Raw genomic sequence first — 25816 nt, 5'->3', positions numbered from 1 at the left:
GCATTACAAACACCTAGTAAAGCTCGACTTTTGCGCGGAATGTGATATGCTTTCATCTGCTTCAAAATGAAGAAATTTGAAGAATTTGGCGAAGAATTTTTGCGTTTAAGAATCATACAAAGAAGAAGACTGAAGGGAGAGGAAAGGCGACGAGTTTCAATTTCTTTTCTTTTTTATTGACATATTAGACATGTTTATTTAAGCATGCATGCATCTTTTTCGTGCAAATGTTAACGCTAGTGCCTTAGTTAATATTACATTTGTACGTCTGCTCGAAACTACTAAGGTCCTCTCCTTATAATCTCATGGGCGCGTGAGAGCGTGGATCGAATGCGATTTAAAAGGCTCGGGAGCCCACACTCCGCGCCCTGTTCGTCCCTAGAATATGTGAGCTAGACTCTTGTGATCCAAGAGAAGTCACGGAAATGAAGTGAGAATCTAATATTGAAAATGCCATTGAAGGTGTTGTAGCCATGCGGATTAGGAAGACGGATTAGGTAGACGGCATATTTGAATTGCTAGTCACTTCACCCAAAGATAGCCTTGGCGTGCTCCAGGATGTAGACCTGTATCCACGTTGTTATTGAGGCCATAAAGAATACGGCTGTCTGTGGATGTTAAACATAATAATTTCAATTGTATTGTTTTAAACAAAATTAGCAGAGGTACGTAAATTACGATAGTGGTGGAATGGTTACGGTAGTGATGGCAGTGGTGGAATGGTTACGGTAGTGATGGTAGTGGTGAAATGGTTACGGTAGTGATGGTAGTGGTGAAATGGTTACGGTAGTGATGGTAGTGGTGAAATGTTACGGTAGTGATGGTAGTGGTGGAATGGTTACGGTAGTGATGGTACTGGTGGAATGGTTACGGTAGTGATGGTAGTGGTGGAATGGTTACGGTAGTGATGATAGTGGTGGAATGGTTACGAGTGATTGTAGTGGTGGAATGTTACGGCAGTGGTGTAATGGTTACGGTAGTGATGGTAGTGGTGGAATGGTTACGGTAGTGATGGTAGTGGTGGAATGGTTACGGTAGTGATGGCAGTGGTGGAATGGTTACGGTAGTGATGGTAGTGGTGGAATGAATAGGGTAGTGATGGTAGTGGTGGAATGGTTACGGTAGTGATGGTACTGGTGGAATGGTTACGGTAGTGATGGTAGTGGTGAAATGTTACGGTAGTGGTGGAATGGTTACGGTAGTGATGGTAGTGGTGAAATGTTACGGTAGTGGTGGAATGGTTACGGTAGTGATGGTAGTGGTGGAATGAATAGGGTAGTGATGGTAGTGGTGGAATGGTTACGGTAGTGATGGTAGTGGTGGAGTGGTTGCGGTAGTGATGGTAGTGGTGGAATGGTTACGGTAGTGAGGGTAATGGTGGAATGGTTACGGTAGTGATGGTAATGGTGGAATGGTTACGGTAGTGATGGTAGTGGTGGAATGAATAGGGTAGTGATGGTAGTGGTGGAATGGTTACGGTAGTGATGGTAGTGGTGGAATGGTTACGGTAGTGATGGTAGTGGTGGAATGTTACGGTAGTGGTGGAATGGTTACGGTAGTGATGGTAGTGGTGGAATGTTACGGCAGTGGTGGAATGGTTAGGGTAGTGATGGTAGTGGTGAAATGGTTACGGTAGTGATGGTAGTGGTGGAATGGTTACCGTAGTGATGGTAGCGGTGGAATGTTACGGCAGTGGTGGAATGGTTAGGGTAGTGATGGTAGTGGTGAAATGGTTACGGTAGTGATGGTAGTGGTGGAATGGTTACGGTAGTTATGGTAGTGGTGGAATGGTAACGGTAGTGATGGTAGTGGTGGAATGGTTACGGTAGCGTTGGTAGTGGTGGAATGGTTGCGGTAGTGATGGTAGTGGTGGAATGGTTACGGTAGTTATGGTAGTGGTGGAATGGTAACGGTAGTGATGGTAGTGGTGAAATGGTTACGGTAGTGATGGTAGTGGTGGAATGGTTTTGGTAGTGGTGTGATGTGCCCGGGTGGGTTATTCGATGCGTGTTGGAAGGTGAACAAGACTCACCTGAGCTTCGGCTTGCGGACCACGTTTGGCCGCATTCTGCGTCATCATGAGTATCGAAACCTAAAACGATATTTAGACCACAGTATTAATAAGCAGGACTCCATACTTTATAAAACACCATTTTACGGTCACTCCTACAAATTTCGTGGTCAGAAGAAGATAGAACTGTTTTTCATGGTCGATCAGGCCTCGAATTATTATCATCTTTTAAATTACTAGGGGAATTGAGGGGGGGAGGGGGTGGGCACGTGCCCCAGTGCATTTCTCCTACTACGGTCCTGTATTTATTTTGTATGTCCGTATAACCTTTCAGAATGTAAGATAGAGTTTTCGTATGGATAGTAAAAGACGCCCAATATCGAGGTATTTTATTAAACGTTCGGAAAAAAGGCAGTATCATGAAAGGTCCTGTTAGAGTCATTTTCGACGTAGATCGAGATGTCAATCAAAATACACGAGAAAATCTATGCGCTCATCTTTATATCTCAACTTGCTTTTTAGGTAATCATTCAATGCCATTACTGCGTTGTTTTAGATTTTCCGCAAAAAAAAAAACAATGGTTAAACCCTCGGTTCAATCCCCATTAGCGCTACCAAGAAAATGAGTATTAGATTTCAATGCTCTCAAGAAAAAAAAACTAGATTTCAATCAATCTCAATTTCCCTTTCAGAATCTGAAAGCTAATTTATGCGTACTATTGCAAGTTTGTTTAAAGTAAAAGCTTATACGGATTTTAACGTGAGAACGTGAAATCATCACCTCAAATTTAGTTCAAGTTATCGGGAGTTCGAGTTACCTGAGTTAAACTTTACTTTTAGCGGGTATGGTATTTACGTATTTTGTATTCCCAAACGACGTCATCAGATATTATTATCCGTCTTCCCCATTTTTCGTATGTTTTTCTAGCTACCATAATACCTAAGGCATTACCACAGGAGCCCCGAGCGGCTCTTTCGGCCCCGCCCCTGCCGCAGATTACCTACGCTTTTTCTAATCAAGTATTTTCTCTGCGCTTTAATTGATTACCAGACCCTTCCCAGCATGCCTCTTACTAGCTATCTTGAGCCCGCAGTGACAGTGGCTCTCAGATTCTTACCGCTATGTTTTCCAGGATGTATCTTGTAGCCAACAGTAATATCATTGCATGGATTGGACTCCCACTTGTACGGTAGGCGAACGAAACTATGATGCGAGGACAGCTGGAAATAGTAATCAAATGTGATGTTCATTAAAGAGTTTCTCTCAGCCACTCCTACGATAATCTGCTCGAAAGCCGCTCATGCGTCCATTCCAGGGGGAATTCGATTTTGGGCGTGGTCAACAGAAATTCTCACCCCTAAAAGATAACAAATTTGGTGTGGTCAAAGGAATTTTATACCGTAAGAGACAACAGGATCGGCAAAAACACCCCCATAGGAATAGCAGTTTGTCGAATTTTATATACCCGAACATATTGCTACATTTGCAGATTGTGATCGGCACTATTTTAGCGCAATTTAGGTTTGGGTGCACTATTTTGATCAGAGAGCACTATTTGAGTCAACTTCTAGCTTTTTTAACCCAAGTTACTAGATTTTGTTTTCTTATATAGACATTTCTAGTTTCCTTAACTACAAATAATATTATCTCAACTAGGCTAAGACTGTAAGACTGGTGATTTCGACATTTTAATGGGTAGCCTGTGCTTTGGTAACCACAAATATTGGGCAGCCTGTGGAGTTCATAACAATAATAGAATGCCTTATCTAGAAGATCTGCTTGCCATGTTTTTCTGTTTTAAATCTATTGTAATTATTTCTCGATAGGAGATTGTTATAATTAAGGTTTGTTATCAGGTTTCACATTATTTACATTGGTGATGATGCTTGTAAATGAACATTGTTTTTAGTAGTATCCAAATAACAAAGGTAAGCAAACACAAAAGAGAACAAAGTCATTTGTAATACAGTTAGTTGTTATACACTAAAGTGTGCTTTACCCGTTCATGGACAACAATATAAGATACTCTAATGCATGTATTTTATAAAAGCAATATTCTTTCTTTTTTCGAATTTTAATAAAACACAACTTATCTCTAAATTGTTTTAAAAATATACGGTAATTTTCTTTTTGCCAATGGGCACTATTTTGATTTTGGAGCACTTTTTAAGCATTTTTTGTGTGTTTTCGGGGACACTTTTCTGCATATGAAGAAAACGTTGTCGTTTTGGAGGTCTGGTACCGAGGAATCTTAGTTTGTTTTTAGATACTTTCTCTATAGAGTAAAGATGGTCACAGTCACTGTTTTTCTCTTCTGATTACAAGTCATAAAGTTTACGAAGCCCCTGCAATACGACAACCTTAAAAATGACAGGAATCATGCAGCTTTCCCAAATAAGGAATATATTAGTTTCCTTATATGGAAATGACCACGTTTGGCAATAACGACAATTTTTGGCTGATATGGCTTTTTGGGAGCACAATCTGGAAACGCCTACCCCCCAGGGCGTCAATTTTGTTTGAATCTTGAAACATACTTATCATCCTTTCCCAAGCATGAAGAGTCGAAGTTTTGAGCTCCACTAGGAATCTGAAAGCAGCAATTTTGAAACCGTCAGTAAAAAAGAGGCAGTTTCCTCCCTTCCCCTCTTACACCGGCGATGCAGTCAACCACGGCCAACCACAGGCATCCTCAAGAGAGCGCAAGAGACTAAGCTGGTACCACAGGAATCCTGAAGAGAGCGCAAGAGACTAAGCTGGTAACAAAGGAATCCTGAAGAGACCGCAAGAGACTAAGGTGGTACCACAGAAATCCTGAAGAGAGCACAAGAGACTATGCTTGTAACAAAGGAATCCTGAAGAGACCGCAAGAGACTAAGCTGGTACCAAAAGAATCGCGAAGAGAGCGCAAGAGACTAAGCTGGTAACAAAGGAATTCTGAAGAGAGCACAAGAGACTAAGCTTGTACCACAGAAATCCCGAAGAGAGCGCAAGAGACAAAGCTGGTACCACAGGAATCCCGAAGAGAGCGCAAGAGACAAAGCTGGTATCACAGGAATCCTGAATTATTATTATTCCCCTCTAACCTTGTAGAAGACAGTGGCATTCTTGTAAACAGCACGAATAGACAATGAGTTGAAGGGTACTTTTACTTGGAAAACACCTTCAAAATGAACGCAGTTAAATCCATAATGCATTTTTTGCCAACCAGCCGCGCGGGCTGTACGGGAAATTATATAGACCCGAGTATTATCACCGTTCTATGGCACAACTCAACAATTATCGGGGCACGACGATCTTTTAGGCAGGCTGTGTACGTTCATTCGGTGTCAGCCCGTCGTTTGAAGAATCTAACTTGACTCAGATTTCTCTTCCAAACCACGAAGTACCAGGAAATCCCAGCTTGTAACTAGTAATGTGGTAAATGATCTTACTCTTCAGCTTGTAACTAGTAATGTGGTAAATGATCTTACTCTCCAGCTTGCAACTAGTAATGTGGTAAATGATCTTACTCTTCAGCTTGTAACTAGTAATGTGGTAAATGATCTTAGTCTTCAGTTTGTAACTAGTAATGTGGTAAATGATCTTACTCTTCAGTTGTGCCTACCTTCGTTTGTGGTAAATGATCTTACTCTTCAGCTTGTAACTAGTAATGTGGTAAATGATCTTACTCTTCAGCTTGTAACTAGTAATGTGGTAAATGATCTTAGTCTTCAGTTTGTAACTAGTAATGTGGTAAATGATCTTACTCTTCAGTTGTGCCTACCTTCGTTTGTGGTAAATGATCTTACTCTTCAGCTTGTAACTAGTAATGTGGTAAATGATCTTACTCTTCAGCTTGTAACTAGTAATGTGGTAAATGATCTTAGTCTTCAGCTTGTAACTAGTAATGTGGTAAATGATCTTACTCTTCATTTTTGCCTACCTTCGTTCCCTGCGATCTCGTGGATGTCTTCATCAGAGAGCTTCCTGCCCGGGATGTCAGTCTCGGTGAAGGTCACGCAGGTGACGGAGTCTGCGCAGTTGTTCTCAGCTTTCTGAAGATGTTCGTTGTTCTTGGCGTTGATAGTCACAACCAGCGTCCACCCGCCGCCTTTAAAGAAGAAAGAATATGTTTTTTTTGTTTCATTTTAGCGTCCTTCTTATTCAAATTAGTGTATTCACGGATGAAAAAATGATCTGAAATAAAACAAAACCACAAGCTACGCATTATGATTCTTCTCTCTTTATGTTTCTAACAATTGGGATTCAAGTGTGTTTTTTTATGAAAGAGAATAATATTCTAAAGAAAAATTATATTCTACTTGCGCCATTTTCTCACCAAATCTTTCCATGTCACAGTATACTTTCATCTTCTTGCGTTTGTTTTTTGTCTTGATCCAGTAATACCTAGTCTTCAGGTCTGGATAACGTTTCAGCCAATAAGCGCAAGATTCTTCGAAGATCGGCTCTTCATGGAAGTCGTTAGTGGCGTAAAGGGACCTGTGATTCCGGGTCACGTGCTCCGGGAAGTCCTCCTTGCTTGCATTGTTCAGCTCACACATGTGGGTCGCCCGGTCAAAGTTGATGCTTCTGCAGTCGGCATGGTCAAGGCAACCGGAAGTGCAACTGTCTACACCAATCCCTGGCCGCTCTTCCATCACGTGACCTTTCAGGTAAGTTCCATATTCTGTCTGCATCCCTGGCCCGCATTGTTTCGCGCATGCTCCGTGGAGCAAAAGACAGGTGTTTAGGTAAAAGCAAATAAGGCGCCTTAAAGAAAAAAGTCAATGAAAGTTAAAAAGGATAAAAAATGCAAAAAAGTATCACTATTGTCACAATCTACAGTATATAGCAAAAAATATTCTTTTTAAAACTGATAACTTAAAATAACTATCTAGTATATATAAGCTCGGAACAGAAAAACGTTCAAAGTAGGAAAAGGCTTTCATAACCAGCCAAGACGGTTAAGCAGCTAATAACTATTTACCATACTTGGTTCACCATGCGTTAAGCACTTGCGAAGCTCGTCAAAAAAAAAGTTAACTAGATTCGCTCTTACATCCTATTCAACTATTAAGGACTATCAAGAAAGCTCGAGGATTATAAGTTTTGCATCAACTGATACATGTACCTTGTGTTATTTCTCATCATGGGTTTTTGAGCCTGTCAACTGTCTTTTGAATTACAAAGTTTGGCAAACCTTTTCGAATTACAAAGTTTGGCAACTTTGTTCCATAGCGTGAATATATACTAGTATGACTGTAGATTCCGTGATTAGTTATGCGTCACTAATAGGTAACATGGGGTTCTGTTTCCATAACTGCGAAATAATCAAAAAGGAATAACCTTACCGCCTTTTTGTTTTCCCTCTGATTTGTACCAACTTGTTTTTGTTTGTCAATTTCAGTACCAAAGCGCAGCATTAAATATTGATCAATGGAATGTTAAAGAATACATAATATTTTTTTTAACCAGAAAGTGATTTTCATAATAATTTAAAGATGAAAATGAAACATTGCGACATTGTGTTCGAATTATATAATTCGAATCTGTAGAACATGTCTCCCAATTTTACCAAGAATATACACCATCAAATATCAACAAAATCTAACAATAAGAGTATAATCAAAAAGTTATAATAATTTGAGCTTTTTGAAAAACACACGAAAACATAGGTACAAAAAAAAATTCCGAATTGAACGAGAAAACTGTATGATTACTTATAAATAATATACATGAACAAGTCAAGTGTGTTTGATGAAAAACAGCAAGACAACGCGCGCTGTTGTCAAAATTGGTGTTATTTGTCAACAGCGGGCGCAACGACTTTTAAAAACTTTCGCATAGAAATCCTAACGATTTTTATGTTTTTTTCTCGATTTTTTTCCAATGTTTGAATTTTTTAAGGTTTTGAAAATTGTGTAGTCTATTATACAATGAAAAAATGAAAATTGCACTGCCAATTAGAATCGATACGTGGGGACAGGGTCTTAGAATCGATAAATTTGTGCATGTATATTATTAAAGGCAAAATCACCTCTTCCCAGAGTTCCTTTTCTGCACTTATTTGGACGTGTATTATTCATCACGCTCAAGGTCACAGTTACCATTTGCAGCAAATTTTTAGTAGAGATTTGATGTAGGGCTTTACTTATGCGCGGGAACGTGCAATAAAGATTCAAGCAGAAGAGGAGAACAGACAGCTAATAAACAAATCAATCAAAAAAATAATTTGACGTAAAATTTGTACGCTTCATATCTTCCAAAACATGAAAAAAAAATCCCGGGGAACACACTTCATAGAGCCCCCCCCCCCCCCCCCCCCCCCCCCTGCTGCATCTCGTCAAAGCATATTATCAACCATCGAAATCAAACTCTCGTGCGAGCATGTTTTGGGGAGGTGGTAGGGGGGGTTACACCCTGTCCATGAGCACTTGCGCGTGATTTTCTAGTTAGTTAGCAGCAAAAAACGCGCGAAATTCGCGGGAAAAATACGTCAAAATGCATCGAAGAAAATTTCAAATTATCCTTATTAAATGTGTAAAAAAGTAAATTGAAACCTAAGGAATTAAAGTTGTGTGTGTTTTTTCATACATTATGTAATAATGGTGAGTATATTTGGGTTGTGAGTTTGGCGATGCAAACTAAGACTCTTGTTTGTCTACATATCTGTAAGACAAATATTTCGTATTCTAAGGACTCTCTACCCTAATACTTTAGCTAGTTCGATTCATCAGGCCTTTAGTAAACAATTAATCGGGGTCTACCTCTAAACTACCTCACTCCAAAGGGGCGAATTTTGGTCTTGAAGATACTTGAGTCAAGTGGTCTCTGAAAATTGATCACGTCATTTTGCTGTCCTTCTTGTTTTACTGGGGTTGCACGAACCGGTTGTCTTAGCTTTTGACTGACTAAAATAACATATCAAGCGCAGATTTTATGAGGAATTGCCAGAAGAATAATTAGACTACAACTTAGCCTTGAGGTCAAGGAATATTTTGCCAACTTTGGCTAGAAAATGAGGTAGGTGTATTTTATTTTATTTATAAGGTTGGGGATGAGTACCATACCTTTATGGAATGTCAATGATATTCGTCGAGTATTTTTTAATAATCTATTTGCAATCAATAACTCTTTCAAACTGTTATGGCCATATTATGAGCTTAACAGATGACTCCATTACGAGCCTAGTTTTTGTGATGATATAATTAAATATTATGAATAGAGGATAGGCATATAAGACAACCTACTTTGTATATTATCCTAGTATACCTGTATTGGTATTTATTGGAATAAAGTTATTATTATTATTATTATTTTTCAATCTGTTTGCGAACGCTTTACGGGCTATCGAAAATGACGCCATTCCCGGCGCGCGCGCTATTTTTAAAAGTTCGTTATTTTGTAGTCATTTTTAGCTGTAGGAAACAAATTTCTCGTGACCATCAGTGCAATTTTTACCAAGAAAAATGAAAACGAAAATACAGTATACAGTTAGGGTCACACCTAAAATTGGAGGCATTTTGTAAATAAAGAAATTATCCAATTACAGCAGAGTACCCACCCCCTCCCCCTTGGTATTTGTATGCCAAGCGAACACTTGAAACAAAATGGCTGCAAGAAGGGGAGTACGAATGTACAGCCTGACCGTTTCTTTGAAGCTGTTTGACACCCTGAAAATAATATGCCACATTCAATATCGTAATACAAGCACTTATAGTTCGCTAAACGATGAACACAGTCCCGGGAAGCAATGTCGACTCGATGCGAATCCCATGCGAATGCGTTTTGTAATAAGCTAAGTACAGCAACTAAAACACTACTAGTGTCAAAATTTCTTTTGATACAAAATTAAATAGAGAACTTCTAACTTTGCCCCTCTGTGTTTCTATATAAATCACGGTTCTCAATACACGTGTTATTCGTAGACAAAACTATAAAGCATCAGCTAGATCACTCTGGTATGTCATGAATCTATAAGTCAGACTTTTTTGTAGCCAAATCCGACAATAAACAACCCTTGGAGATACTTCAAAGGCATAAAAGGGGTGGTCAAATTTTTATCAAGGGGGCCATTAGGTCCATTTTTTCGGATTTCGCACCCCCCAAGAAAAAACCTGGGTGTTTTACTTCGTATTATATGCTGCTAACAGAAAATGTACATGATTTCCGACTTTCTGCTTTCTAGAAAACTTAGAGAAAAGGTAACCGTTTTCGTTCTTATCCGTGATTAAATAGACCGATGACCAAAATTGTCGACATTTTATTAGCTCATTCCATATCTGCAAATAGACAGAGTACCTGTCCTTATTATTCTGCAAAAAGGGTACCCTTTTTCATGTTACTATTTTAAAATGATGAATGACAAAAAAGGGTAGGCTTTTGTGTGTGTCTTATTTTACTTGGCAAGTCAAAACACGGGAAAGACCCATTTTTGGACAACCGCCTTTTATCATTTAATACAAAAGCAGAAGTGCCGGTTTGCTCCACTGATTTCTATAGCCTTCCCATTTACTTCAAAATAAAAATGTTTAAACAAAATGATAGCATAAATAGATATTGTTGTTTACTTTGCGCTTTTATAAATGAAATATTAAATCAAATCTAATTTATATTGCTTATACAATATGGCTCAGTTTGGGTGTTAAAAAAAATTTACCCCTAAGTGATAGCACATTGAGGGCAGTGAACCAATAAAATGTTTAAGAAATATTTAACCGTTTTCAAACACATTCTTAGTTTTATTTCGGTGCTATCTCTGCTGCGGTGAAAGTATTTGTAAGATTTTTACACATTTACAATAACAAACAAGATTTTACACATATTTTTATTACAGTATATCCAAAGGTGGTGGGCAGTAGCATCTTTGTCATAGTCACAACACAGGGCCCACACAAATTGCAGATCCCAGGTATCCCAGTCAACCCTGCGCGCCTAGTTATTTTACATTTCGAAACTTCTCCGGTCCTGTGTTCATTGCCGTAATCGATCAGACAATTTGCTGCAAGTGCAAAAATACCAGCTCCAATCATTACTGGTCTCCAAAGCACACACACATTATACATGGAAAAAAACTGATCAGCCCTGCAGGCCGTTGTTATTAAATATATAATTCCATCTGTCAATTGCTTTCCCACAACTGGATACGTACTTGCTTGTTACTTTTGTAAGCAGTGGCCAACTCGAAAGCACTTTAGCCTGTTAGCTCCTTTGGCCACTGCACATGATATAAAAAACGAATGTAATCCTATCTTTCTTCAAATTTTGTAAAATAGAAAAGTCGTGTGAAATAAAATTGAATTGAATTAAAACTTGTAAACTCTCAGCGGGTTTATAATTACGAAAAACAAAAAGTGTTCTTACCACCACCACCATCACTACCGTAACCATTTCACGACTACCACCACTACCGCAACCATTCCACCAGTACCATCATTGCCGTAAACATTCCATCACTACCGTAACCATTCCACCACTACCATCACTACCGTAACCATTCCATCACTACCATTCCACCAGTACCATCACTACCGCAACCATTCCAACACTACCATCACTACCGTAACCATTCCACCAGTACCATCACTACCGCAACCATTCCAACACTACCATCACTACCGTAACCATTCCACCAGTACCATCACTACCGCAACCATTCCAACACTACCATCACTACCGTAACCATTCCACCAGTACCATCACTATCGTGACCATTCCACCACTACCATCACTACCGTAACCATTCCACCAGTACCATCACTACCGCAACCATTCCACCACCACCATCACTACCGTAACCATTCCACCACTACCATCACTATCGTGACCATTCCACCACAACCATCACTACCGTAACCATTCCATCACTACCAACACTACCGTAACCATTCCACCAGTACCATCACTACCGTAACCATTCCATCACTACCATCACTACCGTAACCATTCCACCACTACCATCACTACCGTAACCATTCCACCAGTACCATCACTACCGCAACCATTCCACCACCACCATCACTACCGTAACCATTCCACCACTACCATCACTATCGTGACCATTCCACCACAACCATCACTACCGTAACCATTCCATCACTACCAACACTACCGTAACCATTCCACCAGTACCATCACTACCGTAACCATTCCATCACTACCATCACTACCGTAACCATTCCACCACTACCATCACTACCGTAACCATTCCATCACTACCATCACTACCGTAACCATTCCACCACTACCATCACTATCGTGACCATTCCACCACTACCATCACTACCGTAACCATTCCATCACTACCATCACAAACGTAATCATTCGACCACTACCATCACTACCGTAACCATTCCACCACTACCATCACTATCGTGACCATTCCACCACTACCATCACTACCGTAACCATTCCATCACTACCATCACAACCGTAATCATTCGACCACTACCATCACTACCGTAACCATTCCACCAGTACCATCACTTCCGTAACTATTCCACCACTACCATCACTACCGTAATCATTCGACCACTACCATTACTACCGTAACCATTCCACCACTACCATCACTACCGTAACCATTCGACCACTACCATCAATACCGTAACCATTCCATCATCACCAGTACTTCCGTAACCATTCCACCACTACCACCACCATCACTACCGTAACCATTCCACCACTACCATCACTATCGTGACCATTCTACCACTACCATCAGAACCGTAATCATTCGACCACTACCATCACTACCGTAACCATTCCACCAGTACCATCACTTCCGTAACTATTCCACCACTACCATCACTACCGTAACCATTCCACCACTACCATCACTACCGTAACCACTCCACCACTTCCATCACTACCGTAACCATTCCACCAGTACCATCACTACCGTAACATTCCACCAGTACCATCACTACCGTAACATTACACCACTACCATCACTACCGTAACCATTCCACCACTACCATCACTACCGTAACCATTCCACCACTACCATCACTACCGTAAACCTTCCACCACTACCATCACTACCGTAACCATTCCACCAGTACCATCACTACCGTAACCATTCCACAAGTACCATCACTACCGAAACCATTCCACCAGTACCATCACTACCGTAACCATTCCACCACTATCATTACTACCGTAACCATTCCACCACTACCATCACTACCGTAACCATTCCACCAGTACCATCACTACAGTAACCATTCCAACACTACCATCACTACCGTAACCATTCCACCACTACCATCATTACCGTAACCATTCCACCACTACCATCACTACCGTAACCATTCCACCACTACCGTAACCACTCCACCACTACCATCACTACCGTAACATTCCACCACTACCATCAATACCGTAACCATTCCACCATTACCATCACTACCATCACCATTCCACCACTACCATCACTACCGTAACCATTCCAACACTTCCATCACAATCGTAACCATTCCACCACTACCATCACTACCGTAACATTCCACCACTATCATCACTACCATCACAATTCCACCACTACCATCACTACCGGAACCATTCCACCACTACCATCACTACCGTAACCATTTCACCACTACCATCACTACCGTAACATTCCACCACTACTATCACTACCGTAACATTCCACCACTACCATAACTACCGTAACCATTCTACCACTACCATCACTACCGTAACCATTCCACCACTACCATAACTACCGTAACCATTCTACCACTTCCATAACTACCGTAACCATTCCACCACTACCATCACTACCGTAACCATTCCACCAGTACCATCACTACCGTAACCATTCCACTACTACCATAACTACCGTAACCATTCCACCACTACCATCACTACCGTAACCATTCCAACACTACCATCACTACCGTAACATTCCACCACTACCATCACTACCGTAACCATTCCACCACTACCATCACTACCGTAACCATTCCACCACTACCATCACTACCGCAACCATTCCACCAGTACCATCATTGCCGTAAACATTCCATCACTACCGTAACCATTCCACCACTACCATCACTACCGTAACCATTCCATCACTACCATCACTACCGTAACCATTCCACCAGTACCATCACTACCGCAACCATTCCAACACTACCATCACTACCGTAACCATTCCACCAGTACCATCACTACCGCAACCATTCCAACACTACCATCACTACCGTAACCATTCCACCAGTACCATCACTACCGCAACCATTCCAACACTACCATCACTACCGTAACCATTCCACCAGTACCATCACTATCGTGACCATTCCACCACTACCATCACTACCGTAACCATTCCACCAGTACCATCACTACCGCAACCATTCCACCACCATCATCACTACCGTAACCATTCCACCACTACCATCACTATCGTGACCATTCCACCACAACCATCACTACCGTAACCATTCCATCACTACCAACACTACCGTAACCATTCCACCAGTACCATCACTACCGTAACCATTCCATCACTACCATCACTACCGTAACCATTCCACCACTACCATCACTACCGTAACCATTCCACCAGTACCATCACTACCGCAACCATTCCACCACCACCATCACTACCGTAACCATTCCACCACTACCATCACTATCGTGACCATTCCACCACAACCATCACTACCGTAACCATTCCATCACTACCAACACTACCGTAACCATTCCACCAGTACCATCACTACCGTAACCATTCCATCACTACCATCACTACCGTAACCATTCCACCACTACCATCACTACCGTAACCATTCCATCACTACCATCACTACCGTAACCATTCCACCACTACCATCACTATCGTGACCATTCCACCACTACCATCACTACCGTAACCATTCCATCACTACCATCACAAACGTAATCATTCGACCACTACCATCACTACCGTAACCATTCCACCACTACCATCACTATCGTGACCATTCCACCACTACCATCACTACCGTAACCATTCCATCACTACCATCACAACCGTAATCATTCGACCACTACCATCACTACCGTAACCATTCCACCAGTACCATCACTTCCGTAACTATTCCACCACTACCATCACTACCGTAATCATTCGACCACTACCATTACTACCGTAACCATTCCACCACTACCATCACTACCGTAACCATTCGACCACTACCATCAATACCGTAACCATTCCATCATCACCAGTACTTCCGTAACCATTCCACCACTACCACCACCATCACTACCGTAACCATTCCACCACTACCATCACTATCGTGACCATTCTACCACTACCATCAGAACCGTAATCATTCGACCACTACCATCACTACCGTAACCATTCCACCAGTACCATCACTTCCGTAACCATTCCACCACTACCATCACTACCGTAACCATTCCACCACTACCATCACTACCGTAACCACTCCACCACTTCCATCACTACCGTAACCATTCCACCAGTACCATCACTACCGTAACATTCCACCAGTACCATCACTACCGTAACATTACACCACTACCATCACTACCGTAACCATTCCACCACTACCATCACTACCGTAACCATTCCACCACTACCATCACTACCGTAACCATTCCACCACTACCATCACTACCGTAACCATTCCAACACTACCATCACTACCGTAACCATTCCACCACTACCATCATTACCGTAACCATTCCACCACTACCATCACTACCGTAACCATTCCACCACTACCGTAACCACTCCACCACTACCATCACTACCGTAACATTCCACCACTACCATCAATACCGTAACCATTCCACCATTACCATCACTACCATCACAATTCCACCACTACCATCACTACCGTAACCATTCCAACACTTCCATCACAATCGTAACCATTCCACCACTACCATCACTACCGTAACATTCCACCACTATCATCACTACCATCACAATTCCACCACTACCATCACTACCGGAACCATTCCACCACTACCATCACTACCGTAACCATTTCACCACTACCATCACTACCGTAACATTCCACCACTACTATCACTACCGTAACATTCCACCACTACCATAACTACCGTAACCATTCTACCACTACCATCACTACCGTAACCATTCCACCACTACCATAACTACCGTAACCATTCTACCACTTCCATAACTACCGTAACCATTCCACCACTACCATCACTACCGTAACCATTCCACCAGTACCATCACTACCGTAACCATTCCACTACTACCATAACTACCGTAACCATTCCACCACTACCATCACTACCGTAACCATTCCAACACTACCATCACTACCGTAACATTCCACCACTACCATCACTACCGTAACCATTCCACCACTACCATCACTACCGTAACCATTCCACCACTACCATCACTACCGTAACCATTTCACCACTACCATCAATACCCTAACCATTCCAACACTACCGTAACCATTCCACCACTACCGTAACCATTACACCACTACCATCACTACCGTAACCATTCCACCACTATATCACTACCGCAACCATTCCACCAGTACCATCACTACCGTAACCATTCCACCACTACCATCACTACCGTAACCATTCCATTACTACCATCACTACCGTAACCATTCCACCAGTACCATCACTACCGTAACCATTCCACCAGTACCATCACTACCGAAACCATTCCACCAGTACCATCACTACCGTAACCATTCCACCACTACCATCACTGCCGAAACCATTCCACCAGTACCATCACTACCGTAACCATTCCACCAGTACCATCACTACCGAAACCATTCCACCAGTACCATCACTACCGTAACCATTCCACCACTACCATTACTACCGCAACCATTCCACCACTACCATCACTATCGTGACCATCCACCACTACCATCACTACCGTAACCATTCTACCACTATCATCACTACCGTAACCATTCCACCACTACCATCACTACCGTAACCATTCCACCACTACCATCACTACCGTAACCATTTCACCACTACCATTACTACCGCAACCATTCCACCAGTGATTTTTGCTATGTAGCGCAGTTACTGTAGTTGATGACGTCCAAAAAATTATGCAGATCTCAAAAGAAAAAAAATACCTTCTTTCGGATCATTTTATTTTATCCCGGTCAATTCGAGTCCAGTGTATATTTAACTCTCCGTGATTTTGCGATGTAGCGCTGTTACTGTAGTTGATGTAGCTAGCATGAACGTCCAAGCGACTTCCACTTGGGTGATCTTTACCGTCGAGAACATTCATAATGTCGGCGCCAAAAAGACGTTTGCTCTTTGAAAACTATATAATATATATAACTATACGATAACTATATAACTATATAATAACTAAGCGCTAAATCGGTTTAGAAACATTTTAGAAATGCATATTATAGCTATTTCCTAGCATATTGCATATATAAATTTGCAAGCGTCTTAAACAGAAACCAGACAAGGTATTCTAATCAGACATTAGTCTAGGATTAGCGGCGTAGCCAGGATTTTTAACAGGAGGGGGCCCAAAAGGGACATGAAAGGCATTTTCTTCTGTATTTTATGTCTCATACATTTACAGGATTTCTGGCTGTTAAAAGGGGGGGTAGGCACCTAGGCCACCCCCTGACTACGCCCCTTAGGATCCACACAAATTACATAAGTTGCTGTAAAGAATTTAAGAAACAATACTTATAATGCTTTACCATCGATTCTAGATGATTTTACTGGGTAAATAGCTATTTTTATTATTATTACTTTTTATGAAGTACCGCGTTGACCGTTTTTAGTATCTGTTTAGTATCTGAGGGATTAGTATCTAGATTCACCGCGGTTTAAAACTATACAATACAAAAAATGAAGTTCATTTTGAATGCCTGAACAACTCATGAACCACTTGGTGGAGCTCTTAATAATTGCTACAAATTTTGCTGATTTTTATTTTAACAGAGCCAATTGAGCTTTAGATTTCTGTATCATTTTAGCTTCAGTCATGAAGAGAAGCAGACAAGCAAGGATAAAGAAGCAGCAAAACTAACAACAATATCAATGCCGGCAAGCAACACAAAGCACTTCTTGCATCGCGACACGAGAGAGATAAGATCTATAAGAGAAATTTGAATTGCATTTATCTATCTTTCACCAAGTTTTCTTTAAATACACTGAATCACCGCGGTGATCATAGTTCCTAATTCCTCAGTTTTTAGTCAGTTCCTAATCGGAGTCAGGGGGCTACTTCAGAAGAAATACCTCATTACCAAGTAAAGTCAGCTAGTATCGATGGAAAGGCATTATAAATATGGTTTATAAAACTATTTTTGTATTTTTTTTGTGGATTCTAGACTAAAGCCTAGTAGAGTTTGTGTCTGGTTTCTAGTTTAGACGCTTGCAATTTTCTATATAATACTCAAATGGCTCTAATGTGGCTACAAGAGGAAGAATATCATATGTTTCTATAACGTTGCTATACCGATTTAGCGCTTATATATTGCTAACTTCTCAAACAGTAAACGTTTACTTTTGTACTTTTAGGCGCCGACATAATGAATGTTGTCGACGGCGAAGACCACCCAAGTAGAAGTCACGCTTGGATCACGCGCTTGGTAGTCTCGCTAAGCTAACCAATTACGGAGAGTTAAATAGAAACTGGACCTTAAGTGACCGGGATATGATAAGCGCAATTACTGATGTAGGAACTGTAGAAACCGAAGTGGTTGCACGTTTAGGAACATTTTCTGCGATGCTGTGTAATGTGAGAACAGGGATTCTCTTTTGCATCTTTTTTTTGCATTTTGCACGTTTTTGTATCCTGGGCTTAGACTATTCTAAGTTTTCAATTCTAAAATCGAACTTTTAAGAACATTTTTTGCGATAAACTCTAGAATGTGAGAACAGTGATGATACTCTTTTATTAACTGTAACGTATGCACCTGTTTTTTAATTTCGGTTAGCAGTGTTTGCATTTACGGGTTATTATTTCTATTTACGCACTCAACACCATGTATTAATAAAGGGACAATTAAAACGATATGGGTAACATGATTTGTCCCGTTTTCAAACTGATATTTTACCATGATAAGTAAAAATCTTTGATAAATACCATAATGATATCTAATTTGCATTTCATTCTCTGACCACAAGCATATCAAACGTAAACAGTTTTCCCGTTTAGCTAAGGATTATCTACACGTATTTTGAAACAAGCAAAACGATCCCCGCTAAAGGGAAGCTTTCATACATATTATAGTCTAACATAAATTGAATTAAGTACCGTTCTGTGCAGAAAGCAAGCTTTAATACGGTTTGCTTCATTGCCGAAAAGGGGAACATCTAACGCTACTGACCACCTCCACATTCCCGATATACACATTTGGGTCAAAAGGACACTGCTCTTTTTCAAAATACTTCACATCAATCTTCTAAACTCCTGTTAGCGCAGTTCTTCATCAGACTAAAAAATCATTGAAAGGCACGGTTCTTTGATAATCCTAGTAATCACACCAGCCATAAATTTAAAAAAAATGACCGAAACAATAAAAGATAGATGTTCAACTGCATAAAATTTCCCGTTTTTGAACAAAATAGTATAAAAGTGCAAACGTGCAGATTTTGATGTGAAGTTGTTTTCTCGTCGTTTGCAATTAGTGAAAACTTTTACTAGAAAAGACGATCCCCGCGCCTGAAAACACGCACTATGCATTTCAAATATCTTTCATATCCGAAGAAGGCAGGGGTTAATTCGATCCAATTTACTCTACGGAAGAACATGGAAAACGAAAGTTACTATTGAAGTCAACATAAAAGGGAACGTGCAAGGTTCAATCTTTAATTTTGTAATAATCAATATTTAATGATTCGCTTTGGTACTGATATTGGGAAACGAAAACAAATTGGTACAAAACAGTGGCAAACAAAAAACGGTAAAAGTTTAATGGCTGCTAAACTAGGCGACATGTCTGGTGCAGAGAGACATTGTAGCGCGCCAAATCTTTTAGCAGCGTCAATAAATGTTTCTCAGATAGTTGAGAAACATTTCTGTTTCGCGCTGTCGAAAATTTGTCGCGCGCTACATGTTTTTGGCGGTGAGCAAACTAGGAAACATTAGGAGACTACATGTCGCACGCTACATGCCGTGCTCGACATGACGCCCTAGTTTAGCCAGGCCTTTGTATATATAATCTTTATTTAATTCCTTTTTGATTATTTCGCAGTTATGGAAACCGAGCCCCTTGTTACCTATTAGTGATGCATAACTAATCACAGAGTCTAGAATCATACGATCACGGTCTGGAACAGTTGCCAAACTTTGTGATCCCAGAGGTTTGCCAAACTTTGTAATTCAAAAGAAAGTTGCAAAGCTCAAAAACTCTCCTGATGAGAAATAACACAAGGTAAATCTATTAGTTAGTGCAAAACTTATTAATATCCTCGATCTTCTTATTTCCTTAATAGTTGAATAGGATGTGAGTGCTGTATTCGTGTGAACAAAGTTTAGATACACTTGTAGATAGTTTCGTTATTCTACTTGGCATGCTTGCTGGTTTAAAAGCCCTTTCCTATTTTGCTCGTTTTTTTATTTCGGGCTTAGACATACGAGATAGTTATATTAAGTATTTAGTATTCTAATTAGTTTTAAAAACGCACTTTTAAGAACATTTTTTGCGATATACTCTAGAATGCGAGAACAGTGATACTCTTTAAAATTTCATTGTCAGGCCCGTACAAGGGGCGGGGGGTGCAGGGGGTGCAAACTCACCCCCCCCCCCCTCACAACGGTCAAAGGAAAACTTTCGGTTCTCAATAGACGTGCTGTTTTTGTAGACAAAACTATTAAGCATCAGCTAGATCACTCTGGTATGTAGCCAAATCCGACAAGAAACGTCCCTTGGAGATACTGCAAAGGCATGGTCAGATTTTTATCAGAGAAATCTCAAACCCACCCCCCACCCCCCGAAAGAAAATATTACTGGTCCACTTTTTTTGGATTTTGCCCCCCCCCCCCATCCCCCCCCAGGCAAGAAAAATCCTGGGTACGGGCCTGTTTATGGCGCCTTATTTACTGTTACCTAAACACCTGTTTTTTTAATTTCGGTTAGCAGGGTTTGCATGTACGGGTTATTATTTTTATTTACGCACTCAACACCATGTATTAATAAAGGGGCAAATAAAGAGATACTCAGGGCAACTTGATTTGTCCCATTTTCGTTTTAATGCAATGTTTTATGTCGAATTGGTGTTCCGAATAAATGTGCGTATGAAGTTCTAAAAAGATACTATTTTTCACAGTTAAAAAATTTTATATGAGAAAATTATGCTACGAGGCTATTTTTTGTTAAAACTATGTTTGGACGAATTGACTCCTTTTTTGTGGGCGAGTTGACTTTACTTAGTGCCGTAGCAGACCTCGAAATATTGGGCGGGGGGCACAATACAAAAACATCAAGAAAATATTTGGGGTCACGGCCACGCCCCTACTGGTTATTTCCTTATATATTTTAAAAATATTAGGGGGGCACGTGCCCCCAGTGCCCCACCCCCTGCTACGGCCCTGCTACTTGTGGACGCGTTGATTCAACTTGTGGACGAGTTGGTTTGTGGACGAATTGACTGGATACCCTCTTTCGCATTCCTTTTATCCTTTTTAATTTTCACTCACTTTTTCTTTAAGGCGCCTTATTTGCTGTTACCTAAACACCTGTCTTTTGCTCCACGGAGCATGCGCGAAGCAATGCGGGCCAGGGATGCAGACAGAATATGGGACTTACCTGAAAGGTCACGTGATGGAAGAGCGGCCAGGGATTGGTGTAGACAGTTGCACTTCCGGTTGCCTTGACCATGCCGACTGCAGAAGCATCAACTTCGACCGGGCGACCCACATGTGTGAGCTGAACAATGCAAGCAAGGAGGACTTCCCGGAGCACGTGACCCAGAACCACAGGTCCCTTCACGCCACTAACGACTTCCACGAAAAGCCCCCCTTCGAAGAATCGTGCGCTGATTGGCTGAAACGTTATCCAGATCTGAAAAACGGGTATTACTGGATCAAGACAAAAAACAAACGCAAAAAGACGAAAGTATACTGTGACATGGAAAGATTTGGTGAGAAAATGGCGCAAGCAGAATATAATTCTCTTTTAGAATATTATCCTCTTTCATAAAAAATAACACTTGAATCCCAATTGCTAGAATCCTAAAAAAAGAAGAATCAGAATGCGTAGCTTGTGGTTTTGTTGAGTTAAAGAGCAGTTTTTATCCGCTAATACGCGAAAACTTTCTCACAAAAAAAAACTATCAAAACAAACTACAAATAATTTCGCAAATAAGCGGATAATACACTATCCTGAAACCCAAAAAATCAATCGCAAGTAAGAAAATAAGAATCAGCTCAAGTCATCGGGATAGTGTCCAGCAATCAGCCGAGTACAATGCGTTCTTGCCCGGGTTTCAGAATGGGTTTATCTTGTGGCTGGCATGTCCCAGGCCCTACGCTATCTATCATTTAATCTCCAAGCACAGGAAGCCCGGTGATCACGACTGGAACTAGGCTAATCTTTTTTTAAGCCTTAAAGGGGTTGCTAGGAGATGGTGCGCTTATTTGAAAAAGGACCCTTAAATTAAAAATAAAACATCTTTCTTCTTTAAAGGCGGCGGGTGGACGCTGGTTGTGACTATCAACGCTAGCAACATGGATCATCTTCAGAAAGCTGAGAACAACTGCGCAGACTCCGTCGCCTGCGTCACCTTCACCGAGACTGACATCCCGGGCAGGAAGCTCTCTGATGAAGACATCCACGAGATCGCAGGGAACGAAGGTAGGCAAAACTGAAGACTAAGATCATTTGCCACATTACTAGTTACAAGCTGAAGAGTAAGATCATTTGCCACATTACTAGTTACAAGCTGAAGAGTAAGATCATTTACCACATTACTAGTTACAAGCTGAAGAGTAAGATCATTTACCACATTACTAGTTACAATCTGGGATTTCCTGGTACTTCGTGGTTTGGAAGAGAAATATGAGTCAAGTTAGATTCTTCAAACGACGTGATCGTCGTGCCCCGATCATTAACGAGAAAAAGCTTGCTGAGTACTACATAATTGGTAGTGGTGGTTATTATACAGCTTTTGTTATGCTACGCCCGCTCTTATTGGTTGACTATCAGGGCATACATCACCGTACCGCTCAAAAACATAAATTACCACAAAACGGCGCCACACTGCGCGATAAACGATTTATTATGTATATTTTACTGTCCTCGTTTTGTTGGGCCATAGGAGAACTTATGGAGCCTCAATTTTTTTCGCGCGGTTTGTTGGCAAAAAAATGCGTTATGGATTTAACTGCGTTCATTTTGTAGGTGTTTTCCAAGTAGAAGTACCCTTCAACTCATTGTCTACTGATGATAAATACAAGAATAACACTGTCTTCTACAAGGTTGGAGGGGAATAATAATAATGATATTACCGTGGGCTCGCGACGGAAGGGGAAGGGGGGGGGTTCTCACAATGTTCGTGTATTAATGTACATATTTTTATTTTTATTGATGTCATGCAACCCGGCCTTGTGCTCTTGAAGAAACTTTCGACACCAGCTTAGTCCCTTGCGCTCTTTTCAGGATTCCTGTGGTACCAGCTTAATCTCTTGCGGTCTCTTCAGGATTCCTTTGTTACCAGCTTAGTCTTTTGCGCTCTCTTCAGGATACCTGTGGTACCAGCTTAATCTCTTGAGGTCTCTTCAGGATTCCTTTGTTACCAGCTTAGTCTTTTGCGCTCTCTTCAGGATACCTGTGGTACCAGCTTATTCCCTTTCGCTCTCTTCAGGATACCTGTGGTTGGCCGTGGTTGACTGCATCGCCGGTGTAAGAGGGGAAGGGAGGGGGTTATAGCAGAGGAAACTGCCTCATTTTTCCTGACGGTTTCAAAATTGCTGCTTTCAGATTCCCAGTGGAGCTCAAAACTTTGACTCTTCGTGCTTGGGAAAGGATGAAATGTAAGTTTCGAGATACAAACCTAGAACAAACTAGATTTTCAAAGGAGTGTCTAGGAAAAACGTTTTAATGAACTTCACATTTGATTACTATTTCCAGCTGTCCTCGCATCATAGTTTCGTTTGTCTACCCGTTCAAGTGGGAGTCCAATCCATGCAATGACATTGCTGTGGGCTTCAAAATACCTAACAACTCGAAAATTTCTGGTAAGGTCTGGTTATCAAGAAAAAGGAAAAAAATATTTGAAAAAAAGGATTTTTAAGAGGATGGATTGTTTTTCATACATAATGCTGTAACGCCCATCAAGGGAATGCTTTTGATACAATACAAGAAACAAACGGCCGAAGACCGCTCGGGGCTCCTGTGGTAAATGCCTGTAGCTATCTAATGACGTCAATTGGAAATACGAAATACGTAAATACCAGACCCGTTTGTTTTGTAAAGACCATTCGAAGAAGATAAAATTATATATGCTATACATACGAACTGATGTCATTTGATAGAAGAAAATCCAAAGAATAATTGTCAAATCTATTATAAATTCTTAAAGGTTATAAGGACCTATAAAATTTATAATTATAATTTTATCCTACTTTAAATTTAAATTTTATCCCATGTTCAAATCTCTTCCTCCGACCACAAATTTTGTAAGAGTGACCGTAAAATAGGCTGGGTGGTTTTAAAAGTATGACGTCCTGTTGATTAATACCGTGATCTGAATATCGTTTCAGTTTTCGATACTCGTGATAACGCGGAATGCGGCGAAATATGGTTCGCAAGCCAACACTCAGGTGAGTCTCGTTCACCTTCCAACATTCATCAAATAACCCACCCGGGCACATCACACCACTACCAAAACCATTCCACCAGTACCATCACTACCAAAACCATTCCACCAGTACCATCACTACCGTAACCATTCCACCACTACCATCACTACCGCAACCATTCCACCACTACCATCACTACCGTAACCATTCCACCACTACCATCACTACCGTAACCATTCCACCACTACCGTAACCACTCCACCACTACCGTAACCATTCCACCACTACCATCACTACCGTAACCATCCTACCACTACCATCACTACCGTAACCATTCCACCACTACCGTATTCACTCCACCACTACCGTAACCATTCCACCACTACCGTAACCATTCCACCACTACCATCACTACCGTAACCATTCCACTACCAGCAATACCCTTACCATTCCACCACCACCATCACTTTCGTTACCCCCGGACTTCCACCGCCTAAATAACGCTTTTTTTAACTTCAAAGAAAAAAAAAAAGTATTGATAGTTTTTATGATTAACATCCACAGAGAGACGTATTACCTATGGCATAGGAGAGTTACCGGGTCTAATGCCGGGAGAGCGCCAAGGCTATCTTTGGGTTAAGTGACGAGCAATTAAAAAACTGCTGATCCCGTCTACCTAATCCGCATGGCTACCCTTATAACACCAACACCTTATAAAGCATTTTCAATATTAGATCCTCACTCCATTTTCGTGACTTCTCTTGGGTCAGTATAGCTCACATATTCTAGGCACGAACAGGGCGCAGAGTGTAGACTCCGGGGCCTTTTTAAATCGCATTCGATCCACGCTCTCATGGGCCCAGGAGTTTGTAAATAAGAGGATCTTAACACTAGTTTCGAGTAGATATATGTTCTACTAAGTTAAGCACTAGTGGTAGTCATTTGCACAAAAAGACATGTATGAATGCTTTAGATGAGCATGTTCAATGTTAATAAAATGGAATCAAAGTATCTGATGTTGCGTAGTGAATACTCTAGAGGAAGTCTTTATTCAATAAAT

The 25816-nt window shown here is 40.9% G+C and overlaps 2 protein-coding genes across 2 annotated transcripts; one reads left to right on the top strand and one right to left on the bottom strand.

Annotated features, from left to right (window-relative positions):
• Positions 1 to 154: 154 nt before the first annotated feature.
• Positions 155 to 7256, bottom strand: LOC5504776. Its single transcript, XM_001625607.3, has 8 exons — positions 7126 to 7256; positions 6334 to 6764; positions 5938 to 6105; positions 5099 to 5175; positions 4550 to 4602; positions 3130 to 3232; positions 2033 to 2092; positions 155 to 608 (listed from the first exon to the last, which is right to left on the bottom strand). The coding sequence occupies exons 1-8, from the start codon at positions 7143 to 7145 to the stop codon at positions 528 to 530; spliced, it is 993 nt and encodes a 330-aa protein (XP_001625657.2). The 5' UTR covers positions 7146 to 7256; the 3' UTR covers positions 155 to 527.
• Positions 7257 to 20264: 13008 nt separating this feature from the next.
• LOC5504777 lies at positions 20265 to 25767 on the top strand. The gene is made up of 8 exons (XM_001625589.3): positions 20265 to 20389; positions 21667 to 22097; positions 22643 to 22810; positions 23357 to 23433; positions 23936 to 23988; positions 24086 to 24192; positions 24718 to 24777; positions 25321 to 25767. The coding sequence occupies exons 1-8, from the start codon at positions 20373 to 20375 to the stop codon at positions 25398 to 25400; spliced, it is 993 nt and encodes a 330-aa protein (XP_001625639.2). The 5' UTR covers positions 20265 to 20372; the 3' UTR covers positions 25401 to 25767.
• The last annotated feature ends 49 nt before the right edge of the window (positions 25768 to 25816 follow it).

Source organism: Nematostella vectensis, chromosome 14 (assembly GCF_932526225.1).
Source record: "Nematostella vectensis chromosome 14, jaNemVect1.1, whole genome shotgun sequence".
Classification (NCBI taxonomy): domain Eukaryota; kingdom Metazoa; phylum Cnidaria; class Anthozoa; order Actiniaria; family Edwardsiidae; genus Nematostella; species Nematostella vectensis.
This window is presented reverse-complemented; position numbering and strand designations above follow the sequence as displayed.

Bases quoted from the DNA above. Each gene is read 5' to 3' on its own strand.
- LOC5504776 (XM_001625607.3), bottom strand. From the start codon at position 7,145: ATGATGAGAAATAACACAAG. The intron at 4,603-5,098 runs GTTAGAGGGGAA...TGCTGCTTTCAG, and splicing joins ATGCCACTGTCTTCTACAAG to ATTCCTAGTGGAGCTCAAAA. The intron at 609-2,032 runs GTGAGTCTTGTT...TAACATCCACAG, and splicing joins GTCCGCAAGCCGAAGCTCAG to ACAGCCGTATTCTTTATGGC.
- LOC5504777 (XM_001625589.3), top strand. The intron at 22,098-22,642 runs GTGAGAAAATGG...TCTTCTTTAAAG, and splicing joins CTGTGACATGGAAAGATTTG to GCGGCGGGTGGACGCTGGTT. The intron at 23,434-23,935 runs GTTGGAGGGGAA...TGCTGCTTTCAG, and splicing joins ATAACACTGTCTTCTACAAG to ATTCCCAGTGGAGCTCAAAA.